General features: G+C 40.5%; 1 protein-coding gene across 1 annotated transcript in view; it reads right to left on the minus strand.

The window, feature by feature from the left end:
- The window catches only part of ITIH5 (inter-alpha-trypsin inhibitor heavy chain 5), an 82,304-nt gene extending 64,644 nt beyond the window's left edge, over positions 1–17,660 (minus strand). Inside the window, exons 1-2 of the mRNA XM_084869245.1 lie at positions 17,448–17,660; positions 8,570–8,614 (exon numbers count right to left, since the gene is read on the minus strand). Of these exons, the coding sequence (XP_084725371.1) occupies positions 8,570–8,614; positions 17,448–17,537 (135 nt within the window). The 5' untranslated portion in view covers positions 17,538–17,660. The remainder of the gene's footprint in view (positions 1–8,569; positions 8,615–17,447) is intronic.
- Between the last annotated feature and the right edge of the window lie 6,998 nt (positions 17,661–24,658).

The raw sequence follows: 24,658 nt of genomic DNA on the forward strand, positions 1-24,658 counted from the left end.
TTGGCATGTAATTCTTTACTTCTGTCCTTGTCTTTCCTGACTTTACCACTTTTTACTCCTTCCACTTGTAAGACAACCATGGTTGAATAACCAGTTTATGACATAGGAACAAATCTTCTGGCCTAACTTTAACAAATATACAGTTAATATTTCCAATTTAACAGACACTATGCACTACTTAAGTTCTTTAATGAGTTATTGAAATTTTAGAAGTATATAAAGTATATAATATCTTTCTGTTATAAACATTTAGGTCACATTTATAGAATCACCAAATTGATCAAAAATCAAAGCATGCCTAAAGTTCTCATTTTTCAAATTAATTTTAATACCCACTTAAAGACACTATAATCCTGACTTTCCCATTTAGAGTATAATCACATTATTGTAAAATGAAAATCAATACTGAGCTCTAAAAAGTACTGGGGGATTTAGAACCCAAAAAAAGGAAGACTTATGCTAATTAAATTTATCCTAAAAGATTCTGATAAGGGCTGTACCTACTCCTTTAAGAAAAAGTTTGTTGATCCCTAGTCTACACTATTTGAATAGATAAGGCCCTGATATCCATCATTATATATTGGTGTGTTTTAGGAAGAGATCTCAAATTATACAGCTCATAGACTTTTTTATTTGATTTGCACAATATTTAAGTTTTGGTGACATTTAAAAATTAGGAAAGATTGCATAAAAATCCATAATGCCCAATTTTCCTGAAACACAAAGTGGGACCACTCTAGCTATGCATGTCTGCATGATCAGGAGTTTCTGGCTCTAGTGCTGGCTGCTTCTTTAGATCAGACCCAAATATATCCCATAGTCCCAACTTCTCAGGCCCTTCCAATCCCACTTGTCTCATTAACACTGAGGCTGATACCAAGTGGCCATTTTCACTGTGGTTTTACTAGATTTTTCCTTATTCCCAGCCCATTCCCTCATTGATGTCCTCTGTTCTACGAGATAAAAAGTGCCCACAATTGCACACCTGTATTTATAGCAGCACTTTTCACAATAGCTAAAATGTTGAAACAACCCAAGTGTCCACTGATAGGTGAATAGACAAACAAGAGGTAGTATATGCAGACAATGAAATGCTATTCAGCCTTTAAAAGGGAAAAAAAATTCTGACACATGTTACAACACAAATGAACCATGAGAACATTAGGCTAAGTGAAATAAAGCAGACATAAAAGGACAAATCTTTTATGGGCTATTGCAAGATAAAAAGAGTTATGAAGATTGAAGGTGGTGATGGTTGCATGACAGTGTGAATGTACTTAATACCACTGAACTGTATACTTTAAAGTGTTAAGGTAAATTTTGTGTTATGAGTATTTTACTATAAATTTTAAAAAGAAAAATCATATTTTAAATGGACACAGATTCTTTACTCTTTGTACCTTTGAGAGCTGGAGTTTTATTCACTTCCCTGTGAATCCTGGCCTCAGTGACTTCCTCACCTGGAGAACCCACTGGAAGTGATGACTAATAGGGCAGGTCATAGGAAACTTTGCCAACTCCATCCAGGTCTCTCAGAACACACTCTTTGGAAGCTCTGAGTTACCATATTAGACTGAGGCTGTCGTGCTGGACAGGCCACGTGTAGGCTCTGCAGTCGCTGTGGCAGTGGAGCCCAGATACAATCATTCCTGCCCAGAGCCCAGCACATGAGGCAAGCTGTAATGAAGCTTCCAGATCAGTGCATCTGCCAGCTGAGTAGCACTTGGGCTAGCTCCATCCACATCATGTGGCCAGAAGACTCGCTCAGCCCAAACCTTGCCCTACAAATGGTGCAATAATGGTTCTGGCTTTAAAGCCACTGAGTTTAGAGAAGATTTTTATGCAGCATAAAACTGGAACTCCTGCCTCGTCTCTTTAGACATTTTTGGGTTTGCAACACTACTGTAGGGTGCCTTGTGCTTGAGTGAGAGTTAGTCATTTTGCCACTTATTTTTAACTTTATACTATTTCTGATCTCTACATGTTTTATTTTGTGAACTAGACTTCTGCATATTAGAAATACCCTTGAAATCCTACCGGAAGAAGTTACAGAATAAATTATAAAGACAAATATAAAGAATAAAATTCTCAAGTTCAATCCTCTTACTTTACCAATGTGACCAAAGGCCACACAGGTATGAGGTGATAAACCTAACTCAGGAACCTTGAGTCTGTGACTTCCAATCGTGCCTCTTTCATCACGCATTCATGGAGGAGCCTGACCATTCCCAGCTTTCCACAGTGATCATTATTAGATGGCCAGTGAAATCCAGACCTCCAGGAGCATGCCAAATATAGCTCAGTCTTTGTTGCCAATTCAAAACTTACCTGTGAACTTCAGTGATCATCCATTAAATTGTCCACATTCAAGAAATAGACATTAAGCTGAACCTGTTCTGCACTGTGGTCATATTCTGACATTTTTCCAAAAATCCATGTCAACCTATCACTTAACTCTTTTACAGAAAAGTATAGTACTCTCAGGGAAAAATCCTTTTAAGTTCATATCTTATAATAGATAAGAGTATACACTCTCGCTGCATAGCATTCCAAATAATTTAGCCTTAAGCAAATAGTCCTTGCCCACACTATTCTTAAAATAATTAAAAATCATCTTCATAACCAGTGGACACAGATACTAGGGGAGCATGTGCTGGGGGATGGAGGTGGAGGGCATATGCTGGGGGTGCAGGTGGCCAGGGAGAGGTCATTGGGGGAAAAGAAGACATATGCAATACTTGAAACAATAAATAATTTTTTTAAAATCATCTTTGCTTGGTACATCTGTGACTATTTTTATGTCTTGTTGATTTATTATTATTTATAATTATCAATTATCATTTCATTGAACTTTAAAAGTGAAAATTAGATACACCTGACAAAAGACTAAGTTTACCTATATTATGGTATTTTCTTTTGCCTTAAATTAAGATTATGGATATAGCATAATTTTCCATAATATTACATCAAGAATAGGAGCCATATTTATGGTCCAAAAGACAGGCTGAGGAAAGTTTTAAGAAACTATTTTAGTTTTACTGCTTCTGCCCAGTTACTGTTTTCCCAGAGGAGCCTCTGCTGTTACTTTTGAGTCATAGCCCTTGCCTTTCTGTTACAGCAGTCTACAATCTATTGAAATTAATTATGTACAAAGCTGTCCCCCACTTCCCTCAAGCTACCCATCCCTTATCCTTATCTCTACTAGATTGTAAACATGTGGAAAACAGAGACCAAGGCTTACTCTTTTTATTTTCACTTCAGCTCTCAGTATGGGGTAAAAAAAATAAATAAATAAAAATAAAATAAAAAAATAAAAAATTATGGAATTTAATTGGATTTTCTGAATCTTGAACAATTAAAGAAAAACACATACCCCAAGAAAAGAAATGCTAAGAAACTAATATTTATTAACCACTACAATAGAATAAATTCTATAAAAGATGAGGAAGAAATGTTAGATATGGTTTCTTCTCTCAAGGCACTACAATCACACTGGGAAGAAAGTGCAACATAGGAAGTATCTTTAACTTATTGGCTGTAAGTCCTTAGAGTTTTCAGAAGAAAGAGATACCAGTGAGGTATGTAGAAGTAAGAAAGGGTTTTAAAACAGACATATTTATATGTGGTGAAAGAAAACAAAAAGAACATTCTAGAAACACAAAATTCATGGAAGTAGAAATGAACCGCATTATGTTTTGTTTCTGGAACAAAGAACAGAACAGTTTAATTAGAAAGAAAGGTACATTGTGAGAAGAATATTGGACAGGTATGTCAAATCATAAGGAAATGGACAGCACCAAAAGCTAAGTACAAAACCTGAAATGGCCGATGTTCATGAAAGTGTGTCATAAAAAGAAAGCTATAAAACTGTTGCTTCGATTTTTCCCAGTACACAGTTCTTAAAAATCCAACATGCTTTCCATTTTTATATTTAACTCATTTTGCTTGGAGATGTCAACTGGAAAATAGGGGGTAAAAATCAAGTCTTCCTGTGACATAATAATTTCTTCATCATTTTTCTACAAAAGCTAAACAGATGGAAAAGCAGTTTGAGGCAGGGAGTGTCTTAATTAGCTTCTCAAGGGAGCAAACATTTCTGTGTGACTCATGTGAGTCACTTAAAATCAAACCACCCAGAGGATGTCCTGAATTACCCAAGAGGCCATCTGAAAATGTAACTGAGGAATGTTTGTGACGGTATTTCAGGCCAGAAGTCAGGCCTCTTACCAGAAGATTAACCTTTTCTTATTTTATTCTGGTCTCACAGTTCTTTAGTGATCATTAGGATAATTAATTCTGGAGTTGGGGGAGAACCTTAGCAATCATCTAACTGGGCTACCCTCACTATATGAAGGAAAAGTCTGAGGCTTAGCATGAAAAACAACAGAGCCCATGTTATTACATGAAGCAGAAGACCTCCAGATAAGGCACCTTCCTAACAAGGCACCCGCACTCATCACCATGGAGAAACAATTTACCCTCCTGTAGATGGAAGGCGACATCAGCCTGAATTGACTATCTGTGGTAATAATTCTACATAGCAATATTTCACATTCAGAAGAGGAGAAAGATAAAATGCAATCATCACCTTTATGTAGGAGAAAAACCTACTCTATACAACGCCTAAAAAAGATAAAACATGGTGGTTAAAGCTGGGAGTAGGGAGCCAGACACATGTAAAACAAACCCTCTTGTGAGGTAATGACACCCAGCACCATGCTACCTGCTGTATTAACTGTACTTTCTGTTTTTCTATATTCTTGATTCTCTGGCATTTGGGTCTTTGATCCCATGGATAACTAATTCCTAGAGATAACCCACAACTCCCTGTGAACATGCCTTTGATATACAACCAACAGTCCATATTCCATGCTCCCAAACACCTCATTTATCAAATACTTACACAATAGTCAATATTCGTTTTCCCTAAAACACCCCCAGATAACTAGGGTCCACCTCAATAGCTCAGAGCTTGCCAAAATTATTCAAACTATCCAATCCTAAGGTTACTCACCAATTCCTTCCTGCAAAATAAATACATAAGAAAGAAAGAAAGAAAGAAAGAAAGAAAGAAAGAAAGAAAGAAAGAAAGAAAGAAAGAAAGAAAGAAAGAAAGAAAGAAAGAAAAAAAGAAAGAAAGAAAGGAAGGAAGGAAGGAAGGAAGGAAGGAAGGAAGGAAGAAAGAAAGAAAGAAAGAAAGAAAGAAAGAAAGAAAGAAAGAAAGAAAGAAAGAAAGAAAGAAAGAAAGAAAGAAAAGCTCTGAGCCATGCCCTCCTTCTGCCCCTTCTTTCTGCCTCCTGACTGATCCTGGCTTCCCCATGTGGGCCTGCATTGCGGGCTATTCTCCTGTTCCAACAAATCTGTGAGTATAAACTTCCTTCGTGATGATCATTTCTGGGTTCACCTTTCTCACCACAATTGCTTAAAACAAATTCAGTCTACAAATTTTAGAATATCCACTATGATGGAGATGCTAGACATGGCCCTTCCCATTGGTAGGTGAAATTCTGACAGTGAATTGTTTTAGGGAAACCAGGCCAGTATCTGTTAAGCACCACGGAGACTTAGGCACAAAGACATCCCTGCTTTTTAAACTATAAACATTTTTGTGTTTGTGATGTCAAAGGGCGTCACAAAAAGGGTATTTAATTAATTGAGGATACAGAGTCAGGCAGGAGCCAAATCACACAGTGCCTCACATGTTCTTAGAGTTAATCCTACAGGGGATGAGGAATCATTGAAGACATTTGTAAAAGAAAGTCTGCTGGAAAGATCATTCTGGTGCCAATTGAATGGGCAAATAAGGTTCATGTTAAAAATTATAATACATGTGAAAGAAAGACTTTTAAAATTCCTAGATATTTCAAGTTCTAGCTGGTTTGCTCAGTGGATAGAGCATTGGCCTGTGTACTGAAGGGTCCTGGGTTCAATTCCAATCCTGGTCAAGGGCATGTACCTCAGTTGCAGGCTTGATCCCTGGCCCTGGTCAGGGTACATGCAGGAAGCAACCAACTGATGAGTCTCTCACATTAATGTTTCTCTCTGTCAGTCTCTCTTCCTTCCTCCCACTCTCTCTAAAAATCAATGGGAAAATATCCTTGGGTGAGGATTAACAGCAACAACAAAAACTCTTAGAGATTTCTAAAAATAGCTGGGAAATTACATAAACAGTCTCAGCCATGGGGTTAAGAAAATTTGTATAACCAAGAATGAAAACTCAAAGACTAAAAAGAAAAGATGAACTCATTTGCTACTTAGAAACATAAATTTTCAAATGACCAATATGCCATAAACATAGTTAATAGACAAATGACATATTTAGGAGAGAATTATTTCAACTTAGAAGACAGAATATGTATAACAAACGAAGATATCTGAAGTACTGACAATTAGGGTATAAAATTATACAAGAGGAAAATGAGTAAAAGATCTGAAAATAATCAATTTACAGAACTATGAATGGACAAAAATGAATAGGAAAAAAATCATAAGTAGTTAGGGAAATGCAAGTTAAAAGAACAATAAAAGAGAAAAGCAAATCAAAAGAGGGCAATTCTATCTATTGTTAGTGGAAATGTGCATATTCATTATTATTGACAGAAATGAAGTTAATACAGGTAGTATTAAGAGTAACAGCATTCAAAAAATAGTCTGAAAACATCTATCATAATTTAAAGTGTATATGCATTTTGATCCAGCAATCCTTCTACTGAAAAATCTAGGACATTATGTTAAATAACCACATAACAGAATAAACAGAAAGTTTTTTTTTGCAGCAGTATTTACAGAAGGGGATAAAATCTGGAAACAAATTGAAAATTCATCAATAGAATGCTAAATAAATTATGGTGTGCCAACAACAAGAAGTATCTCTCACCAAAAGAATGGCTAGCCCTGAATGGTTTGGCTCAATGGATAGAGCGTTGGCCTGTGGACTGAAGGGTCCCAGGTTCGATTCTGGCCAAGGGCATGTACCTTGGTTGCGGGCACATCCCCAGTAGGGGGTGTACAGGAGGCAGCTGAACAATGTTTCTCTCTCATCAATGTTTCTAACTCTCTATCCTTCTCTCTTCTTCTCTGTAAAAAATTAATAAAACATATTGAAATAAAATAAAATAAAATGAAATGAAAGAATGTTTAGAGGTAGTCCAGGTGAGGTATTATTGACTAGAAGTACCGTGTTTCCCCAAAAATAAGACATGCTCTGAAAATAAGACGTTCTTACAGGTTTTTCTTCTGAGTGAAATATAAGGCATCCCCCCGAAAATAAGATCCTCCTACGAGTCACAAGAAATTCACCAGGAAATTCAGGAATTGGATTGTTATGGTGATGTTCCAGAAGATGATGACATGACTGTCATTGAATAAATGAGTAAATACTTGATACTGTAGGATTCACAGTTTGTCTGGTTTGTGTTGACAACTACTGTACTACCGTACCGAATACAGGTAATAAATTTCCTTTATTTTCATTTAACAATAAATGTGTACTGTATTCTTCTTCATGGAAAAATAAGACATCCCCTGAAAATAAGACCTAGCGCATCTTTGGGAGCAAAAATTAATATAAGACACTGTCTTATTTTTGGGGAAACAGGGTAATAATCAATAGAAAAGTACATATAATTGAGAAGGCAGTTTGGTGTATTAGTTAAGTGCACAGACTGTTAGGACTCAAATTCTGTTTCTTCCCTCTTTTACTAACTGTGCAGTTTAGAGAAAGTTACTCAATCTATCTAAAGCTCAGTTTTCTCATCTGTAAAATGCCTCAAAAAATGGTGGCAAGAGTGTTTGAACTATGGCACACGACACACTTGGAAGAATGCCTGGCACATAGTAAGTACTCAGTACACATTAGCTGTCATTATAGGAACTCACTGGAAAGTAGTGATCAGAACTCTCATAGATGCAAATGTGTGTAAGGTCCCCCCATCTTCCTCTGTTCCGGTATTTGCCATCTTCCCCATTACTAGTACACCTACAATTTATTTGTTTACTTTATCTCTGCCCCTCTCTAGAATTCAAGCTCTGTGACAGGCAGGGTCTTCGGTCTGTCTTGTTCACTGCTATATAGCCAATGCTTAGAACAGTGTGGGGCAAAAAAGGAAGCATTCAAAAAATTATTTGGTGAATGAATGCCTGAGTTCAAATCTGTTAGCTTCCAACATGCATTGAGAGCCTTGCTTAACTCATATCACATGAAGCTTTACTCTACAAATGTGAATTCTTCATTTGCTTTAGTTGTTTGTCTCACAAGAAGGCCTTTATTTTTGTATAAGAATGTCATTAAAAAAAAAAAAGTAAAGGTGAATTTAGGTGTGTGTGATTTTTAGTAAGGCCTTAAAAACATCATACTTTGTCCTTATAATCCTACTGAAATAATCAGGTGTCTTAACAGAAAGAAAACTCCACTTAAATAAAATCTTATAAAAGCTACACCGTTTCATGTTAAAATCCGTCTACAAGCAACTTTATTAGCTTTGGGGGAACTATAAACAAAGTTAGTGCCTGGTTCAAAATACACAACCAGTGAAGGGACAGATGTAAGATGCACCATGAATATACATACCAGCCTTTGCAACAGCCGGAGTTGCCTCGGGACCCTGAGTCCAACCTATAAAGAGAAGAGTCATGAAATACGACTGTTAATTCTTAAACAAATTAGTTACATGAGGAGGTTAAAATCAATTGAACTTCCCCAAAAGGGCTATCTATCCTGAAAAGCGGTTTTGATCTTTAATCAGAAAGATTCTAGGCCAGAACTTGAATTAACCCCTCCCAGGCTTGGTTGACTGCTGAACCCATGATGGCATATTACCCCGTTTCCTGAATGACCTTAAATCCGTTAGAGGAGTATGGATGAAATGACAAGAACACAAAGTTCATCTGTATTGCTTCACTTAATTTGGGCTTGAAAATAAGTTCATTGCTGTTGTATCCATTACAGTAAGTAAATGGATTTGGACTTACTCTAATATTCAACTCAAAACTAGGAAAACTCTGGAAGCAAAACTGAACTAACTTGAATTTTCTTTGTTTTTTCCTGATGATTTGCTACACTTTCTCACATGAAGAGGAGGAGCATGGGAAGATGATAAGATCCTCATTTTCAAAAATCATACTAATGAGCCAGCCATTCTGGACTAATTTAAAAGTCCTACCTGGTTGTTGAACTTTACTCATGGCAAATCACTGTTTAACTGAACCGTGAACTATTGTTGCTGTGAGTATAAATAGTCCTTTCTGGAGGCAAGTTGCCAACGTAGATTAACACTTGAAAAATATGCCTAAGTCTTATGTATATCTATTTTTAACAGCTTTATGAGGTATGATTTAAAGTACACAATTCAATGTTTTAGTATATTTGTAGAGTTGTGCAATGATCAATTTAGAAGATTATTGTTTTCCCAAAACAAACCCTGTACCCCTCAGCTGTCAACTCCCTACCCTTGCACTTCTGTCTGGTCCTAGGCAACCACCAATCTCTCTTGTTTCTGTAGATGGACACTTCTGGACATTTCTTATAAGTGGAGTCATACACTATGCTGTCTTTTATGACTAGCTTTTTTCATTTAGCATAATCTTTTCAAGATTGTTCCATGTTGTAGCATGTGTTTATGCTTCATTCTTCTCTGTGTCTGAATAATATCCAGTGTATGAATATGCCACATTTTGTTTATCCACTCATCAGCTGATAGACTTTAGATTATTTTCACTTTGGGGCTATTATATGGAACTTGCATGAAAATTCACATGCAAACCTTGACTCTGGGTATATGTTTTTATTTCCTTCAGATACTTAACTGGGAATGGAATTCTTGGGTAGTATAGTAAATTTAACTTTTAAGAAATTGCCAAACTGTTTTCCCAGTGGCTGTAACATTCCCACCATACGAATGTACAAGAAAATTCTTTGGAACTTTTCAAACAATTGTTAATAATTGGAAATAGCCTAAACTACCCTTAAAAAGTGGTTTGATTAAATATTTTGTGATACACAGATTAGGTAGAATACAGCTATTAAAAATAATGATGTGGATCTATTTTTATTGACATCAATAAATATTCATTTTACTGGACTTCAGTGCTGTTCAACAAATATTTCTCTAGCTCTCTGCCAAATGTACTGCATTTCCTGGTCCCCTTGTGGCACAGTAGGGCCATCTGAATGGTTCTGGCCAATAAGGTATGAATGTAAGCAACACTTGTCACTTCTGTGCCAACGGTTCAACATCAGATGTGTAATACTGCAGAAATGTCTTTTCTTTGTGACACAGTAATTAGCAGCGTTGAGATGGTAGCTGCTGGTCAAGTCCAAATTCCCGAGTGAGCACAACGTGCATATCTCCTTCCTTGCCAACCCAAGTTGGACAAGTTGTATAAACGAGAAATAAACATCTGTCATCTGAGACATTGAGATGTGGGTGTTGTTACCACAGTATAGCCTAGACGATCCTGATGGATTTATTAGTGATACATGTTTATGTGATTAAATCAAATGACAAAACACTATATCTAACATGACCTCATTGTTGTAAATATAAGTGTTTATATGTAGAATGTGAACCAAAATGCTAATGGTGTTATTTTTGGGTGGTTGAGTTCCTTTCCTTTAAATTTTTCCATGTTACTTCAGTTTTTGACAAATTAGCCATTATTACTTCCTTTATTTCTTTTATTAGAAATCAGAAAAATATGTTTCTATTTGTAAACTAGAAGTATAACAGAAACTATTTTAATCCCCATCCTCTCCCTGATCCTCCCTCCAATACCCACCCCCAAAAAATTATATTATTGTAAATTACCATTATAATTGGAATTCAAAGAAATAATATAGGACTTAGATTGACATCTGCCCTGACTCCAAATGAGAACCAAACACTGACTAGGAGGATACTGGTTTCTATTTCTAAAATGAGATGGGCTATGTGAAACTGTTTAAGGAAAGTCACAATAAGCATCCTGGGCAAGGTCTTTATCAGTTCTGCAGATTCATCTCTGGCCTTCCCATCCTAAAATTGTGAAATTGTCTGGGGACCACTTAACAGAACTAGATTCCAAAGGAAAGCCCGACCTCTCTCAGGTATTAAGTTCTCTGATTGATCTAAAGTATTTTCTTTGAAGTTCCCTCCTCTGTAAAATAAGTTTTTTAAGAAAATAAACAAGCTTAAAGGAGAACAAGAGAAGTTGGTTTTTCATTTTTGAGATGACTATCTGATGTCTCAGGGGGTCATTATGGCTTCACTTCAGTCCAAGTTTAAACTCAGATTGAACCAGAATCAAAGCTTCCCGGTGTAAGCAGTTTCCTGGTGCCAGCTAGGACTGAAGTGGAAATAACACCAATGTAGTCATCACTGTTTTCAGTAAAGCATTCCTGATCCCTTTTACTGCATTAGAAGAATCTTGGAGTGGTGGCTTAAGTGACTCCAGCTTAATGTCAAGGACTGCTACGCAGAACAATCTTAGAGCTTCCCCCAACCTGCCTGGGACCCCAAATCATAGACCTAAGAGTTGGCACAAATAAAAATTTTTGGTCTTCCTAAACTGAACTTATCTCTCCAGCATTAGAATAGGAAATGGCCAGGCCACACATTTATTAAGCTGCACCCAGTCAGTGTGGCTGAGTTGGTTAAACATCATCCCTTGCACAAAAGGGTTGCCCATTCGATTCTTGGTCAGGCCACATGCTTGGGTTGCAGGCTTGATCCCCAGTAGGGGGTGTGCAGGAGGCAGCTGGTCAAGCGTGGATATTTCTATCTTTCTTTCCCTCTCTGTGCCCCTTTCTCTCTTAAAAAAATTAATAAAAAAAAAGAAATGGAAAATAGAATGTACTATGTTCTTGAGCAACAATGAGAGACTTTGTGATGAAGGTGTGGCTACAACTAGTTGTATAGGATGTCTGTTGAAGTGGGATGAAAGGGAAGGAAGAATTTAAGAGAATCAGGTTCAATACAGGAACTATGTGAAAAAATTGTCAGTTTCAAAGGTCTGCCACTGTCTCTTCAACTCATATGGGCCAAGTAGCATTCAATACCAGGAGATAGAAGATTGGCTGAAGAGTTCTTTGCACAAGGAATGTAAATATAGAGTTTACAATCTCCCCCATCTAGACCATCATTAGTAAGGTCAAAAATAGCAGGCACTACTTAAATGTTTATAAGTTGATTCACAGAGATTTATTTTTTCCCAGGATCAATCACAGTGCTGTATCACGAATGGAAGAGAAGAGAAATATCCTGAAAAGTCCATAAATGGGAAAGAGCAGGGGAAGAGAGGAGAGCAGAGAAGCCTAATTCTACCCATGGTGAAAGAGACTCTAAAAACATACAGCATGTACATTGCCTTTTGGTGGATGCTCTAAAGACCTGGATTGATGGAGACATCAAAGCAGGATTCTCGCCTTCCACCTTCATTTCACTGGATCTGTGACTCTAGGTCCCATACAGAGCCAAGAGACACTGCACTTGGCTCATCCACACACCATCAAGTGACTGGTCATGAGTTCCTAGAGGGTTCTGTACTGAGAATTCATCTACCAGTCAGCCCCAACATCTGAGGGCATTCAAAAATCCCAGGAACCCAGGACTCGGTTGCCTCAAAGATGTGTTATAGGATCTGTCACAAAGCCAAAGGCTTCAGGTTGGAAAGACACTGGAGGTACCATCAACCACCTGGGCTGAGGACAGTTAGCCTGAGAAGATCCCCAGGTGGGTAATTTTATATCACTTACACAAAACTTTTCTTCCTTTAGAGCAGTGTTTCCCAAACTTTTGACATATGTGTACCCCTTCTATAATTTTTGTAATGCTGAGTACCCCTCATACTCATGAGAACGTAGAATTAGGCACAGCTAAGCACAGTGCAGTGCATATCCCCACCAAACTCTGGTGCAACACATACCCCCACCAAACTCTTCCCGTACCCCTGGGGGTAGGCATACCACACTTTGGGAAACACTGCTTTAGAGTAATGTTGCTGCAGGTTGTTTAGTTATTAAGCATTTGCAATTTGGGGTGCCTAAAATCTCAGTAATGAAAGAAGAAACTTCATTTTGGGGCTACAATTTCCAGGCAACTTAAAAAAAATCAACTAGCTTTAAGCAAGTCATTGTTTCTTTTGACTGTGAAAAACAAGAGACATGGACCTTGCTTGTAGGAAAGTAATGAGGAGGTTCAGGATCCCTATCCTTCCTCAGAGAGCTCCAGTCTCATCTCTTGGTCACATCTACTTAAATAGACTCTGCTGTTCCTTAAATACAAAAGTTTGCTGGATGCACTGGCATGGCTCAGTGGTTGAGCATCAACCTATGAACCAGAGGTCATACTTCGATTCCTGGTCAGGGCACATGCCCGAGTTGCAGGCTCAATCCCAGGAGGCAGGCGATCCATTATTCTCTCTCATCATTGATGTTTCCATCTCTCTCTCCCTGTCCCTTCCTCTCTAAAATCAATACAAACATATATTTTTTTTAAAAGGGTCCTCCAGTGGAACTCTGATGCACAGTAAGCAAGACTGCTTAGTGGTTGAGATCTAGGCTCTGAGAAGAGGGCTAGTTAGGAACAAGAAGTCACTACAAGTCATCACCTGATTCTTAGTACCTCTGCCCTCCCGCCCTCCCCCACCCCCACCCCCACACACACACTTCCACCCTCCTCAGAGAAACACAATATGCTGGTTTGGTAGTGAGCAGATTTCTGGAATCTCTCCCACAATGTCCACCTTCCCCACTCAACTCTACACTTTATTTCAACAATCCCACCCATGCACATAAAGAAGACATTGCTGAGTGCTCTGGAATTCACACAATCTTCTACTAGCTTAATTTTCAGAGTTTTAAAAAACAAAAAGAAAAAAAAAAAAGCAGTCGTCTTATTTTCTGTGTTTTCCCAAAATGCAAAGAGGTTTACGTAGTTCTGAGTGAGAGATTATGAAAAATTAAAACTCCAGAAATTCTTAATTTAAGGAATTAGAAATGTTTCACCCCAATCAATATGGTCTCACAAGCATATATTAAACACTATCTATTTGCCAACGACTGACTATAAGTAAAAATTGCATTGAAGCAAATTACAGGAGCTTGTCAATGAAAGTGGCTTGCTCTTTGGAGGAGTCACTGAGAGCTGCCTTTGGTATCGGCACACCTGTGCTCTGCTCCCTCTGTGCACACAGGAACTTGGGAAGTCACTCCTCTGGCTGGATTTCCATGCTTCCCCTGGTTAAGTAGCACACTGACACTCGCCCTGCAGTGCTTACTCAGGCTGTAGATAAGTGCAAAAACAGTGACTATGACTAAAGACAAGTGATTTGCCTGAATTAATTCATTTAATCCTCACAACAGTCATAAGAGCAGAAGTGGGTTTACTATTTATATTTAATATGTTATTTAGAAGCTAATAAAATATAATAAGTTTCAGGACCCCTCACAGGCATAGTCCCTCATCAGTGAGAAATACTTGTGGTGTTTGTCAGCTTGTCAGCTGTACCATGTGCTGTGACTTACTTAACATCCTAAATAAACGTTCACTTTAGCACCTAATTTGTAGTCATGCATTGATTTTCTTTGCTTTAAGAGGGCCCTGCACATTGTGTAAACTTTACTCCTCTCTCAAAACTTTTATCTACCCCTGTCTATGGGTAAAAAATATTAACAATTCTGGCTTGCAGATGATGAAACTGAGACTCAGAGAGCTTAAGTTTCTTGCCCAAGAACACACAGCCAATATAGAATGGAGCACAGGCAGTCTGGCTCCACTTGGAATGCTCTTTAATCATATATTTAATTGCTTTTTATTATTTTTACATAGAGCTCCTAGCAAACTTTCTGGGAGAGTATGGACCTTTAATAATTGATTATTATTTTATAAATTAAAAACTGCTTTTGTAATAACAGGAATATAGTGCTATCCTTATTTAAAGAAACTATATCAATTTGAAACTTACAAAACAGATAAATTTGTAGCAGGCTGATTTTATACAAGAGACTTCTACTTTAACATTCATTCCTGAAAGCAGCATTATTCTAGGTGTGGTCCACAGATCACCAGCATCAAACCTAAGGGATCTAAACTGATTGGAGTGGGGCTCTCAGAAATGTGAATAGAGTGTCTTTTTGCACACCAACGTTTGAAAAACACTGCTCACAGTATTCCTACTATGGGTGATATTGTTTACAGATAAGGTAGAGGGAAAGTGAGAAAGAATCTGAATCCAAAGTGTTACTATAATACTTCCAATTAAATGTAAATGACAAATAAGAGAACTTCTTAGAAATTGCAATGCAATGCCGTTTAACATCCAGTTACATAAGACAAATTGAATTTAGTCCAGTGGGTGGGGAGCGGGTGGGAATTTGAATTTACATATAGTTGTGAAGACCACAATTCTGAGAACAGAGCACACACTACGTTTGTAGGTATTGTTCTCAGTTTTAAGTATACTATTAATTCTATCAATTTTCAAAATCCTTTTTATTAAGCCACATTCTAGAGATGGGGAAATCAAAGCTCAGATGTTCACACTCAGAAAGTCTGATTCTGGAGCCCATACTCCTAAATCCTATATATGATAACAATACATAAATATCAAATAAATATTTTAGTAGAGCAGTGATAGAGAGGTAAAATTGCTAATTTCCACAGGACCCTATATCTTGGTGTGTGTTTTCTGAGTCATTATCAAGATGAATGAATAGGACCATGGCTTGAAGACAGCATGAAATCACTAAGCCCATGTTCTGTTGTGCCAGAGAGTTTAGAGTGGTAAAAGCCTACTTGGACTTGCAGATATTAGAGCTTTAATCCCTCCTCCCAGTTCATAAACAGAATCTTTGTTTCAGTTCTTCCCACACTCTCCTTCCTCCATCCTCCCAGAAAACATGTTAAGATCTTTACCCTAAATTCCTTTCCTCAGCACTTCAGCTGCCCAAGCCTACCAGCCAGTGCCAGCATTAAGTTCTGACATTATTCCAAGCACTTTAAGTCTACCAGCTATTCAATCCTTAGCACCCTATTCTTTCCTACACTTCACAGAACTGGAAATTGAGGCCCCAAGTAAGGTGTCTAGTGTCCTAGAGCTGGTAAGTGACAGAATCAGGAATCAAGTCCAAGCAGCCTGGAGCCAAGCCCACTTCCTTAACCACTTACTAAAACATCACCATTTATTAAGTGCCCACTGTATACTGTCACACAGATCAGCAGCTGAATACTTCGGAGTATTGTCAAAAGGAGATCTACTCCCTGCTGTGAGCAGCAGGAAGAAAAGAAGAGGCAGGGAATTAAACCACTTGTCCAGGCCACACAACTATAAATGGCCAAGACCAGCCTTCCCTCTGGAACCTCAGCCTGCACTTTCCCCACTCCATGCACGGACTCCAGGAATTTTTATGGGTTATTTCTCCTGACAGCCCTACAAGAGAATGACCATTTCTTCCACTTTTCAGGAAGCACATCCATGAGGCAGAGTCCCCATGAACGTAATCATCTGATGTTCAGGCAGATTCCATCTGGATCTGCTCTGCAAAACAAGGTGTTAGAAAAGGGGAGGGGGGGGAGAAATATGCCTACTATTTCTTTCTCACTTCATGTGAAAACATGCTTCACACGAAACAACTTAAAACTTTATGTAATAGATGTGTAAACGGCACCAGGAGCTGTAAATATGCACTGTCTGCTTAGGACGGAGCCATTTCTCCTTGTAAGGTCTTTACACTGATAGTCATATGAACTTGTTCTCTATTTTTTCAAAAAGCTTTTCTGTTCATCAGTCACTATATTGAGGTTTCATGCTTGCAAGTTGCATCCACCTGTGAGGGTAGGCCATTTAAACGCAAATGCTGGCAGGTGCACAGAATAGTAACCAGGAGACCTGAGACCCTTTGGCTGCTGGTCCCCGGCCACCTGCTGGGGGCTGGGATGTCTGTCCTCCCGGTTTTCACAGTGGAAACTAAGAGGCATCAGGGAGTTTGGAATTTTCCCTAGGTTGGGCTTTCTCTCTGAACAGCTAGGAGCAACCGTAACAGCCACACTACCCCCAAAGAGCCTCTTAAAGGAGATCCTTGTCATTAATTAACTCAGGACTCTGGCTCAGAAATGAAAAAAGAAAAAGAAAAAGAAAAAAAAAACTAGCAGAAATGTGCGCATATAACAGGAGCCAAGAAGGTTTGGTTCTGCAGGCCCCTGAAGTCCCAGGCACAGTTCTGCAGGAAACTTTCCCGTCCAGGCTCTTGCTCAAGTCACCAATGGATAGAGAAGCTCCCTCGCAGGAGGTTGGGGGACGAAGAAGAAAAGGGGGACAACGTGCCAGGATATGGGGTGGTCCCTCCCTTCGTGGCGCCCAGGACTGGTTCAAAGGAGCCTGTCCAGAGGCCACGCGCCCAAAGGAGGCAGTGGGGAAGGGACAACAACCAGCGTCCAGGGCCCTCCCTTGGGTCCCCCCAGATTGCCACTTACTTGCTCCGAAGTGTCACCCCAGCTCGGCGCCTCTCCCAGCGCCCCCGCGCAGAGCGGCAGCCCCCAGCACAGCGCCAGCAGCAGGAGCATGGCAGCACTCTCCGTGGGACCTGGGATTGTGCCGGGAGCTGCGCGGGATCCCGCTGCAGATGCCCAGGGGACAGCGCCCGCACTCTGCAGCCCAGGCGCGGCCCTGCCTTCCCGCGCCCGGCCAGCCTCAGCCCCGCCACCGCCCCGCCCCCGGCCCGCCCCGCGCCTCCCGGTCTGTCCAGGGGCGTCCAGCAGCGAGCGCAACTCGCCCACCCCGTCTGCTTTCAGCACAGCCCCCTAACTCTTGGACCCGGGGAGCTCACCCCGACTCCTTCCCTTGACTTCTTCGCAGCCTTCTCCTTCCAGCGCCCGTGACACCCCCAACCCCCAACTCTTCCTTTCCTGCAAAGTGTGAAATGCTTCTTTATGGACTCGCTTCTTTTCTGCAGGAGGACACCGGAAGGGCCAGACTGACCACCTTAGCCCACGTCCCTCATCTGCTATAGATAGCGCTGTTCCACCTCCTCTCCCCACTCGGCACCTGCCCACCTGTTACAATTCCCGCCGCCCCCCGCCCGCTGGACTAAAGACAACAGCAGTCCTTCTTCCCTCTGCCTGGAGAACAAATAGTATATTCCTCTTGGCCTCAGCACTGATGCTTAGAAGCCAAATTAAGAGATGCTAATTAGGCTGAAACCGGTTTGGCTCAGTGGATAGAGCATGGGCCTGCTGACTCAAGGGTCCCAGGTTCGACTCATCAGGTCAAGGGCATGTGGCTTGCAAGCACATCCCCAGTGGGTTGTGTGCAGGAGGCAGCTGATTGATGTTTCTAACTCTCTATCCCTCTCTCTTCCTCTCTGTGAAAAATAGACTATATATATATATATATATATATATATATATATATATTTAAAGAGTGCTAATTAGTAGCCTAATGCAGTAAGTACTACCAGTGTTGTCCCCATTTATGAGTTCTGCCATAAGGGGACAGGAAAGAGGAAGCTAGAAGTGGCATCATGTAGTATTTCTAATTCTTTTGGTCATTAATCTTGGAAATGAATGTCATTGTTACCTTAGTTACAAACTATTGGTGATATGTCCATCCTGTCATAGGAATAATTATTATCTACCAACCATCTACACATGGCCTTATAAAGACTGGGCACCATCTTTTCATCTGGTAGACACCGTGTAGCTAAAGCTGCTTTTTATTTCATCTTCCAAAACACAATTACCACAATTACCCAAAAGACATGTTTAGGTGTAGTGACAATTGCACCTAAGTCAATGAGCTGAATGATAGTGAGAGATGAATGACAATCTCAAAGGCAAACAACAGAGAAATGGCTAACTCAAATAATGGAACATTCATTGTGTAGAATATTATACAGCCATTAAATAATAGTCATATGATCTATGGAAATGTGAAAAATGTTTGTAATATAAAATAAAGGATAAAATCAAATTATATGATAGTATCAACAGAATGGTTGTAATTAGGTAAAAATACATATGCATGGACATATAAACTAGGAGAAAACAAGAAAAATGAAAACAGTGAGAAACCAAGATGGCGGCATAGGGTAGACACCTGAATGCAGCCTACCACAACAAATTTGAATTTAGAACAGGGGAAACATTGCCCTGAAGAGCCGGACAGCTGGCTGAGAGAAGGCTCTACCATCTGGGAAGGAGAGAGAAGGTGAGCTGAGCCTCAGGAACTGTGAAGGTGAGGAGAACTGTGCGCAAGAAAAGGCAGCTGCCAGACTTCCCTGCTGGCTTGCTTGCGGAGCGCGGAGAGGGCGGCTGAGTTCGCTGCTGGCTTACTCCCTGCACACGGAGAGGGCCGACAACTAATGCAAGGCTGGCTTTGTTGTTCGGGAGGAAAACAAAATTGCCCTATTGCTCTAATAGACGGCCCCAGACAGGGAGAGGCCAGACTGTCAGGCAGTGGGCAGGGATCTCTCAGAGGTGTGTGAAGCCAGCGGCCATTACTGCGGAACTCAGAAACCAGACCCTCGTAGGGAGGGGCTGACAAAGCTTGTCTGCACCACCCTGAGACTCTGCCCCATCCAAGCGGAGCACAGAAGCCCTACCAGTGGCTAGCTTTCTTGTTAGCCACGAATAGGACTCTCCTAGGGAGGGACAGACAGGAATCCAAAGCTTGTCTGCGCCTATACCAAAGAGGTGTGCACGCCTGCAACCAATCGTGCGGTATTCACCAAAGCTTGGCTGTGCCAACCCGAGACTTTGCCCCATTCAAGCTGAATACAGAAATCCTCCTAGCTGAGACACTTATGATCCTCATAGCCAATTAGCTTGGAGATCTACACTTCCCAGTGATACCAACAACAAGCAAGGCTTAACAACAAGACTTCACCTCAGGTAACTGGGAGGCTGACTCACTGAACCATATAGGACACCTTAGCACACAAAGCCACCCTACCAACTCAGGGAAGCTGTGAAAATGCCGAAACAAGGAAACAGATCACAAACAAAAGAAATGGAGGACAAAAAGCGACTGAATATAGAGTTCAAAACCAAGCTTATAAGGTTTTTCAAGAATTTCCTAGAAAAGGCCGATAAAATAAACAAGACCTATGAGGATATGAAAAGGGATCAACTAGAAATAAAGAATTCATTGTCTGAAATAAAAAAATATTATAGAGTCCTAAAAACAGAATGGAAGATCGCAAGAATCAAGTCAAAGATTTGGAACACAAAGAGTCAGAGGACACTCCTCCACAGAAGCAAGAAGATAAGAGAATCCAGAAAGTTGAAGATAGTGTAAGAAACCTCTGGGACAATTTCAAATGAAACAACATCAGAATTATGGGGGTCCCAGAAGAAGAGAGAAAGCAAGATACTGAAAACATACTGGAAGTAATAGTGACAGAAAACTTCCCCCACCTGGTGAAAGAAATTGACTTACAAGTCCAGGAAGCGCACAGAACCCCAAACAAAAGGAACCCAAATAGGACCACACCAAGACACATCATAATTAAAATTCCAAGAGCAAAAGACAAAGAGAGAATAGTAAAAGCAGCAAGCAGGTAGCTACCTATAAAGGAGCATCCATACGATTGTCAGCTGATTTTTCAACAGAAACCATGCAGGCCAGACGGGAATGGCAAGAAATATTCAAGGTGATGAATAGCAAGAACCTATTGCCAAAAATACTCTATCCAGCAAAGCTATCACTCAGAATCGAAGGCCAGATAAAGAGCTTCACAAATAAAAAGAAGCTAAAGGACCGCCAAACCAGAATTATATGAATTGCTGAAGGAGGTTCTTTAGGAAGAGGAAGAAGATAAAGATAAAAATTATGATCAACAAATACGTAACTATCAACAAGTGAAACTAAAAGCCAAGGGAATTAAAAAAGCCTGATGAACAATATTAACTGGTGAATATAATAGAATCAGAGGTATGGAAGGGGAGTGGACTGAGGATTCTTGGGGGAAAGGGAAGTGGGGGGTGCGGGAAGAGCCTGAACAAAAACTGTGCACCTATGGATGAGGACAATGGGGGGTGGGGAAAGGGCAGAGGGTGGGGTGGGAACCTGGTGGAGGGGAGCAATTGGGGGTGGGGGGAGGGAAAGAGGAACATTTGTAATAATCTGAAAAATAAAGATTTATTTTTAAAAAATGAAACAGTGGGTGTGTTAGTTTGTAGTGATACCTCTTGTTAAATTACTATATTTACTCTTGTTGTAAAGCTTTCTGTTCAACAAATATGTTGCTACTGTTAAATAAATGAAAGGAAAATCCCTATAATTAGCAGTTAATCATTTGACAGCTTAACCACAAATTAATTTTAAAAACTTGCAGCCAACAAGAAGTGACAGTAGCTGGTCCCACAAGATTTCTACAACAAAACCACAGATAAAGGAGAGTTTTGAACTAAGTCAAAGGGTTTTTATTTTTATAATCTGAACATGAGTTTTGAATGTGTCTCATGCCCCAGCCAGACTCAGAGGAGAGACCCAAATGTTCTGGACTTGAAGTTCGCCTATTCCCTCCCTTCTCAAAAGAAAAATACTTACTTGTGAACTAAAAGTTGAATTTGGGAAAGCCATGTTATTTGAAAGGGAACAATAACAGCTCTATTATGTCAGTCCTCCAACACAACTGGGAGCACATCTTTGTCCTCCCTTCCTACCACCCCTCCCCCACTCATCTCTATTTTTGGCCTTATATCTGCTCCACGTCCAGTTTGTCCCAACTGATTTCTGCAGTGGTCTAACATTAAGAAAAGTGAGTTTTGCCGAAGCCGGTTTGGCTCAGTGGTAGAGCGTCGGTCTGCGGACTGAAGGGTCCCAGGTTCGATTCCGGTTAGGGGCATGTACATTGGTTGCAGGCACATCCCCAATAGGGGATGTGCAGGAGGCAGCTGGTCAATGTTTCTCTCTCATCATCGACATTTCTATCTTTCTATCCCTCTCCCTTCCTCTCTGTGGAAAATCAATAAAATATATTTTAAAAAAATAAAAAAAAATAAAAGTGAGTTTTATTTTCATCATCTTGTAGGACTCTCCAATTCGCTCCTGCATTGCTAATATTTGTTTTAAGGCCAGTTTCTCCCATTGGAACAGAAGTTCGCTGAGGACAAGGATTTTCCACAACTTGTAGCACTGCACTAAATATAAGGTTATCACTTAATGAAAATTTGACGAATAGCGTTAGGCCTTAGGGTGGGAAGATGGAGAAGAGACTGTTCTGTGACTGCTGTGTCCTGCATGTTGGAATGGTCAGAATGAAGGATGCTTTGTGCAACGCCCCCTTAGAGACCTTCGGATTGTACTTGGTTTTCCTTCTTACATAAACCAGAAGAAATTGTCTCCTGCTATGTGCTGCTCCTTGGAACAGGTTGTTGACCTGGTCAAGCATTAAAGCAATTTCCTGTACCTGGGAGCATTCATGGATTAGTACTTGAGACTATTCCTTTTGTCCTATATCATTCTTTGGCACCTGCCAAGTGGCACAGGGATTCATTTTGTCTTGCAGCTGCCTCATATGTAAGTTCCCTTTAATAAACTCCATTCATTACCAACTCTTTCAAGATGCAGGAGTAGCCTGCCTCTTTCTTGGGCCTTTCCCTGCCCTCTACTTAGGGAAGTGATTTTCAGTCTTGGGCTTTTCCCTGAGTCTGCATGTATGAATAAGGGGGCCTGGGCTGACTGTGCTAGAGAAGAGGAGGGCCAGGCTATTGTATGAACTTGACCACTATCTAGCTATGTAACTTGAGAGGATGTCTGAGCTTTCTAGGACTTACAAATTGTAATAGCCTAGTCTTCTATGTGACATCTTCTATGACCAAATAGAAATGGTCTTTAAAAACTGGGTAGATGTAATAAAAATAAGACCCAGTGAGAATTTTCCAAGACTGTTGACTAGCATGGGAAGTAATTTATATGGCCTTATAAATAAGGATGAAAAAGTTAACTGTCCCTCCGGAAAGAGGGCTGAGGCATCTCCACCTACACTGGTCCTTTGATACCATGTTTCTTATTTCACCTCCAGGGGGAGCTGGTTTTCCAATTTGAAACTTCTGAACAAAACTTAAAGTTGGAAAAGACCCTGAAGGACATCTCACGCAATCCTAATTTTCCCAACAAAATACCTCAAGGGGCTTGCCTAGTACCACACGTCAGTCAGAGACAAATTACCAGCAAGGCCCCAGGGGTTCATTGACAGAATCTAAGCCCAGGGCTCAGCAGCAGGTGCAAGAATGAAGAGGCACTGCTCTGCCTGGGTCAGAGAGGCCCTCTGTGCCAGCTCTTTCAAGGAAATGTCTCCTCAGGTAACTGAAAGATGGGCCAACGATCCCAAAATTTTAGAACCAGACTCATTAGAGTTACCAGCTGTATCCTGGTCTCCCACTTGAGACTGCCAACTGATGGGCCCGAAGCCATGGCTACTCTAGCCAAGGCAGAGATTGATGAGGAAAAGGCAGCTGTCCAGCTGTGTTCTTTTTCTCTCCCTTAAATTTAAACCTTGAGACGCTCTGGTTTCTATGTCCAGATGCTCTGAAATTAAAGCCCTCCTCAAGTCCTCTGGGCCCCCTTCAGTCCCACCCTCACCCCCACCCTACCTCTTTTCTGAGTGTCTGCAAAGTCATTGTTATATTCTGGACCAGGTCTTTTTCCCCTTCTTGGTCTCACCTTTTTATCTACTTATATGACCTTGTGTTTTTCTTGGACTCCTGACAACTTTACATAATTGCTCTAGTTTCTTACAACCATAGTGGGGTTTTTCCTTCCTTCTAAATCAAAGATATTAGGGAGCAAATGGATTGCTTTTGGCTTTGGCTCTATGATTTCTCAGGAGCCCACAATATCTTGGGAGTCTAGTTATACCCACTTTTCATCTACTTTATTCACCATTGAGTTTTATCCAGCGACTAGAGGCCTAGTGTACAAACTCATACACAGATGGGGTCTCTTGGCCTGGCCGGCAATCAGAGCCAACTGGGGGTGGGGGAAAGCTTGGCCGGCCAAGGAGAGGGACCATGAGAAGTTGGCCAGCAGGGGGGAGGAGCTGCAGGAGGTTGGCCAGCTGGCCTCCTTGATTGAGGTTGGCTGTGCGAGTGCACTGACCACCAGGGAGCAGTTTTTGCATTGAGAATATGCCCCCTGGTTGTCAGTGTGCATCATAGCAACCCATCAACCAGTTGTTTGGTCATTCAGTTGTTTGGTTGTTTAGTCACTTGGGCTTTTATAGACAAGATCTATGGAAGAGGAAATACTATATAATAAAAGGTCAATATGCAAATTGGCCAAACAGTGGAATGACTGGTCACTATGACGTCCACTGACCACCAGGGGCAGATGCTCAATGTGTGCTGCCACAGAGGAAGCACTGCTCAGCTAGAAGCCAGGCCAGGCTATGGCTGGCAAGCGCAGTGGCAGTGGCGGGAGCCTCTTCCACCTCGATGGCAGCACTAAGGATGTCCAACTGATGGCTGAGGGATCCCCTCTCCCGTGTGCACAAATTTCATGCACCAGGCCTCTAGTAAAGAATAAAGTTTTCTAACATCTTCTGACTGGTGACCTGCTGAGTTTTCAGCTTTTTACAAATGGTAGTGCATCATATTTTACTTTAATTATTTGCTTGCAGATTTGAGACCCAAATTAGATTCTGATTTCCTTATGGGCAAGGATTGTCTCAAGCCCATTTTTA

The sequence above is a fragment of the Pipistrellus hanaki genome (genome assembly GCF_964339955.1).
Source record: "Pipistrellus hanaki genome assembly, chromosome: 1".
Lineage (NCBI taxonomy): Eukaryota > Metazoa > Chordata > Mammalia > Chiroptera > Vespertilionidae > Pipistrellus > Pipistrellus hanaki.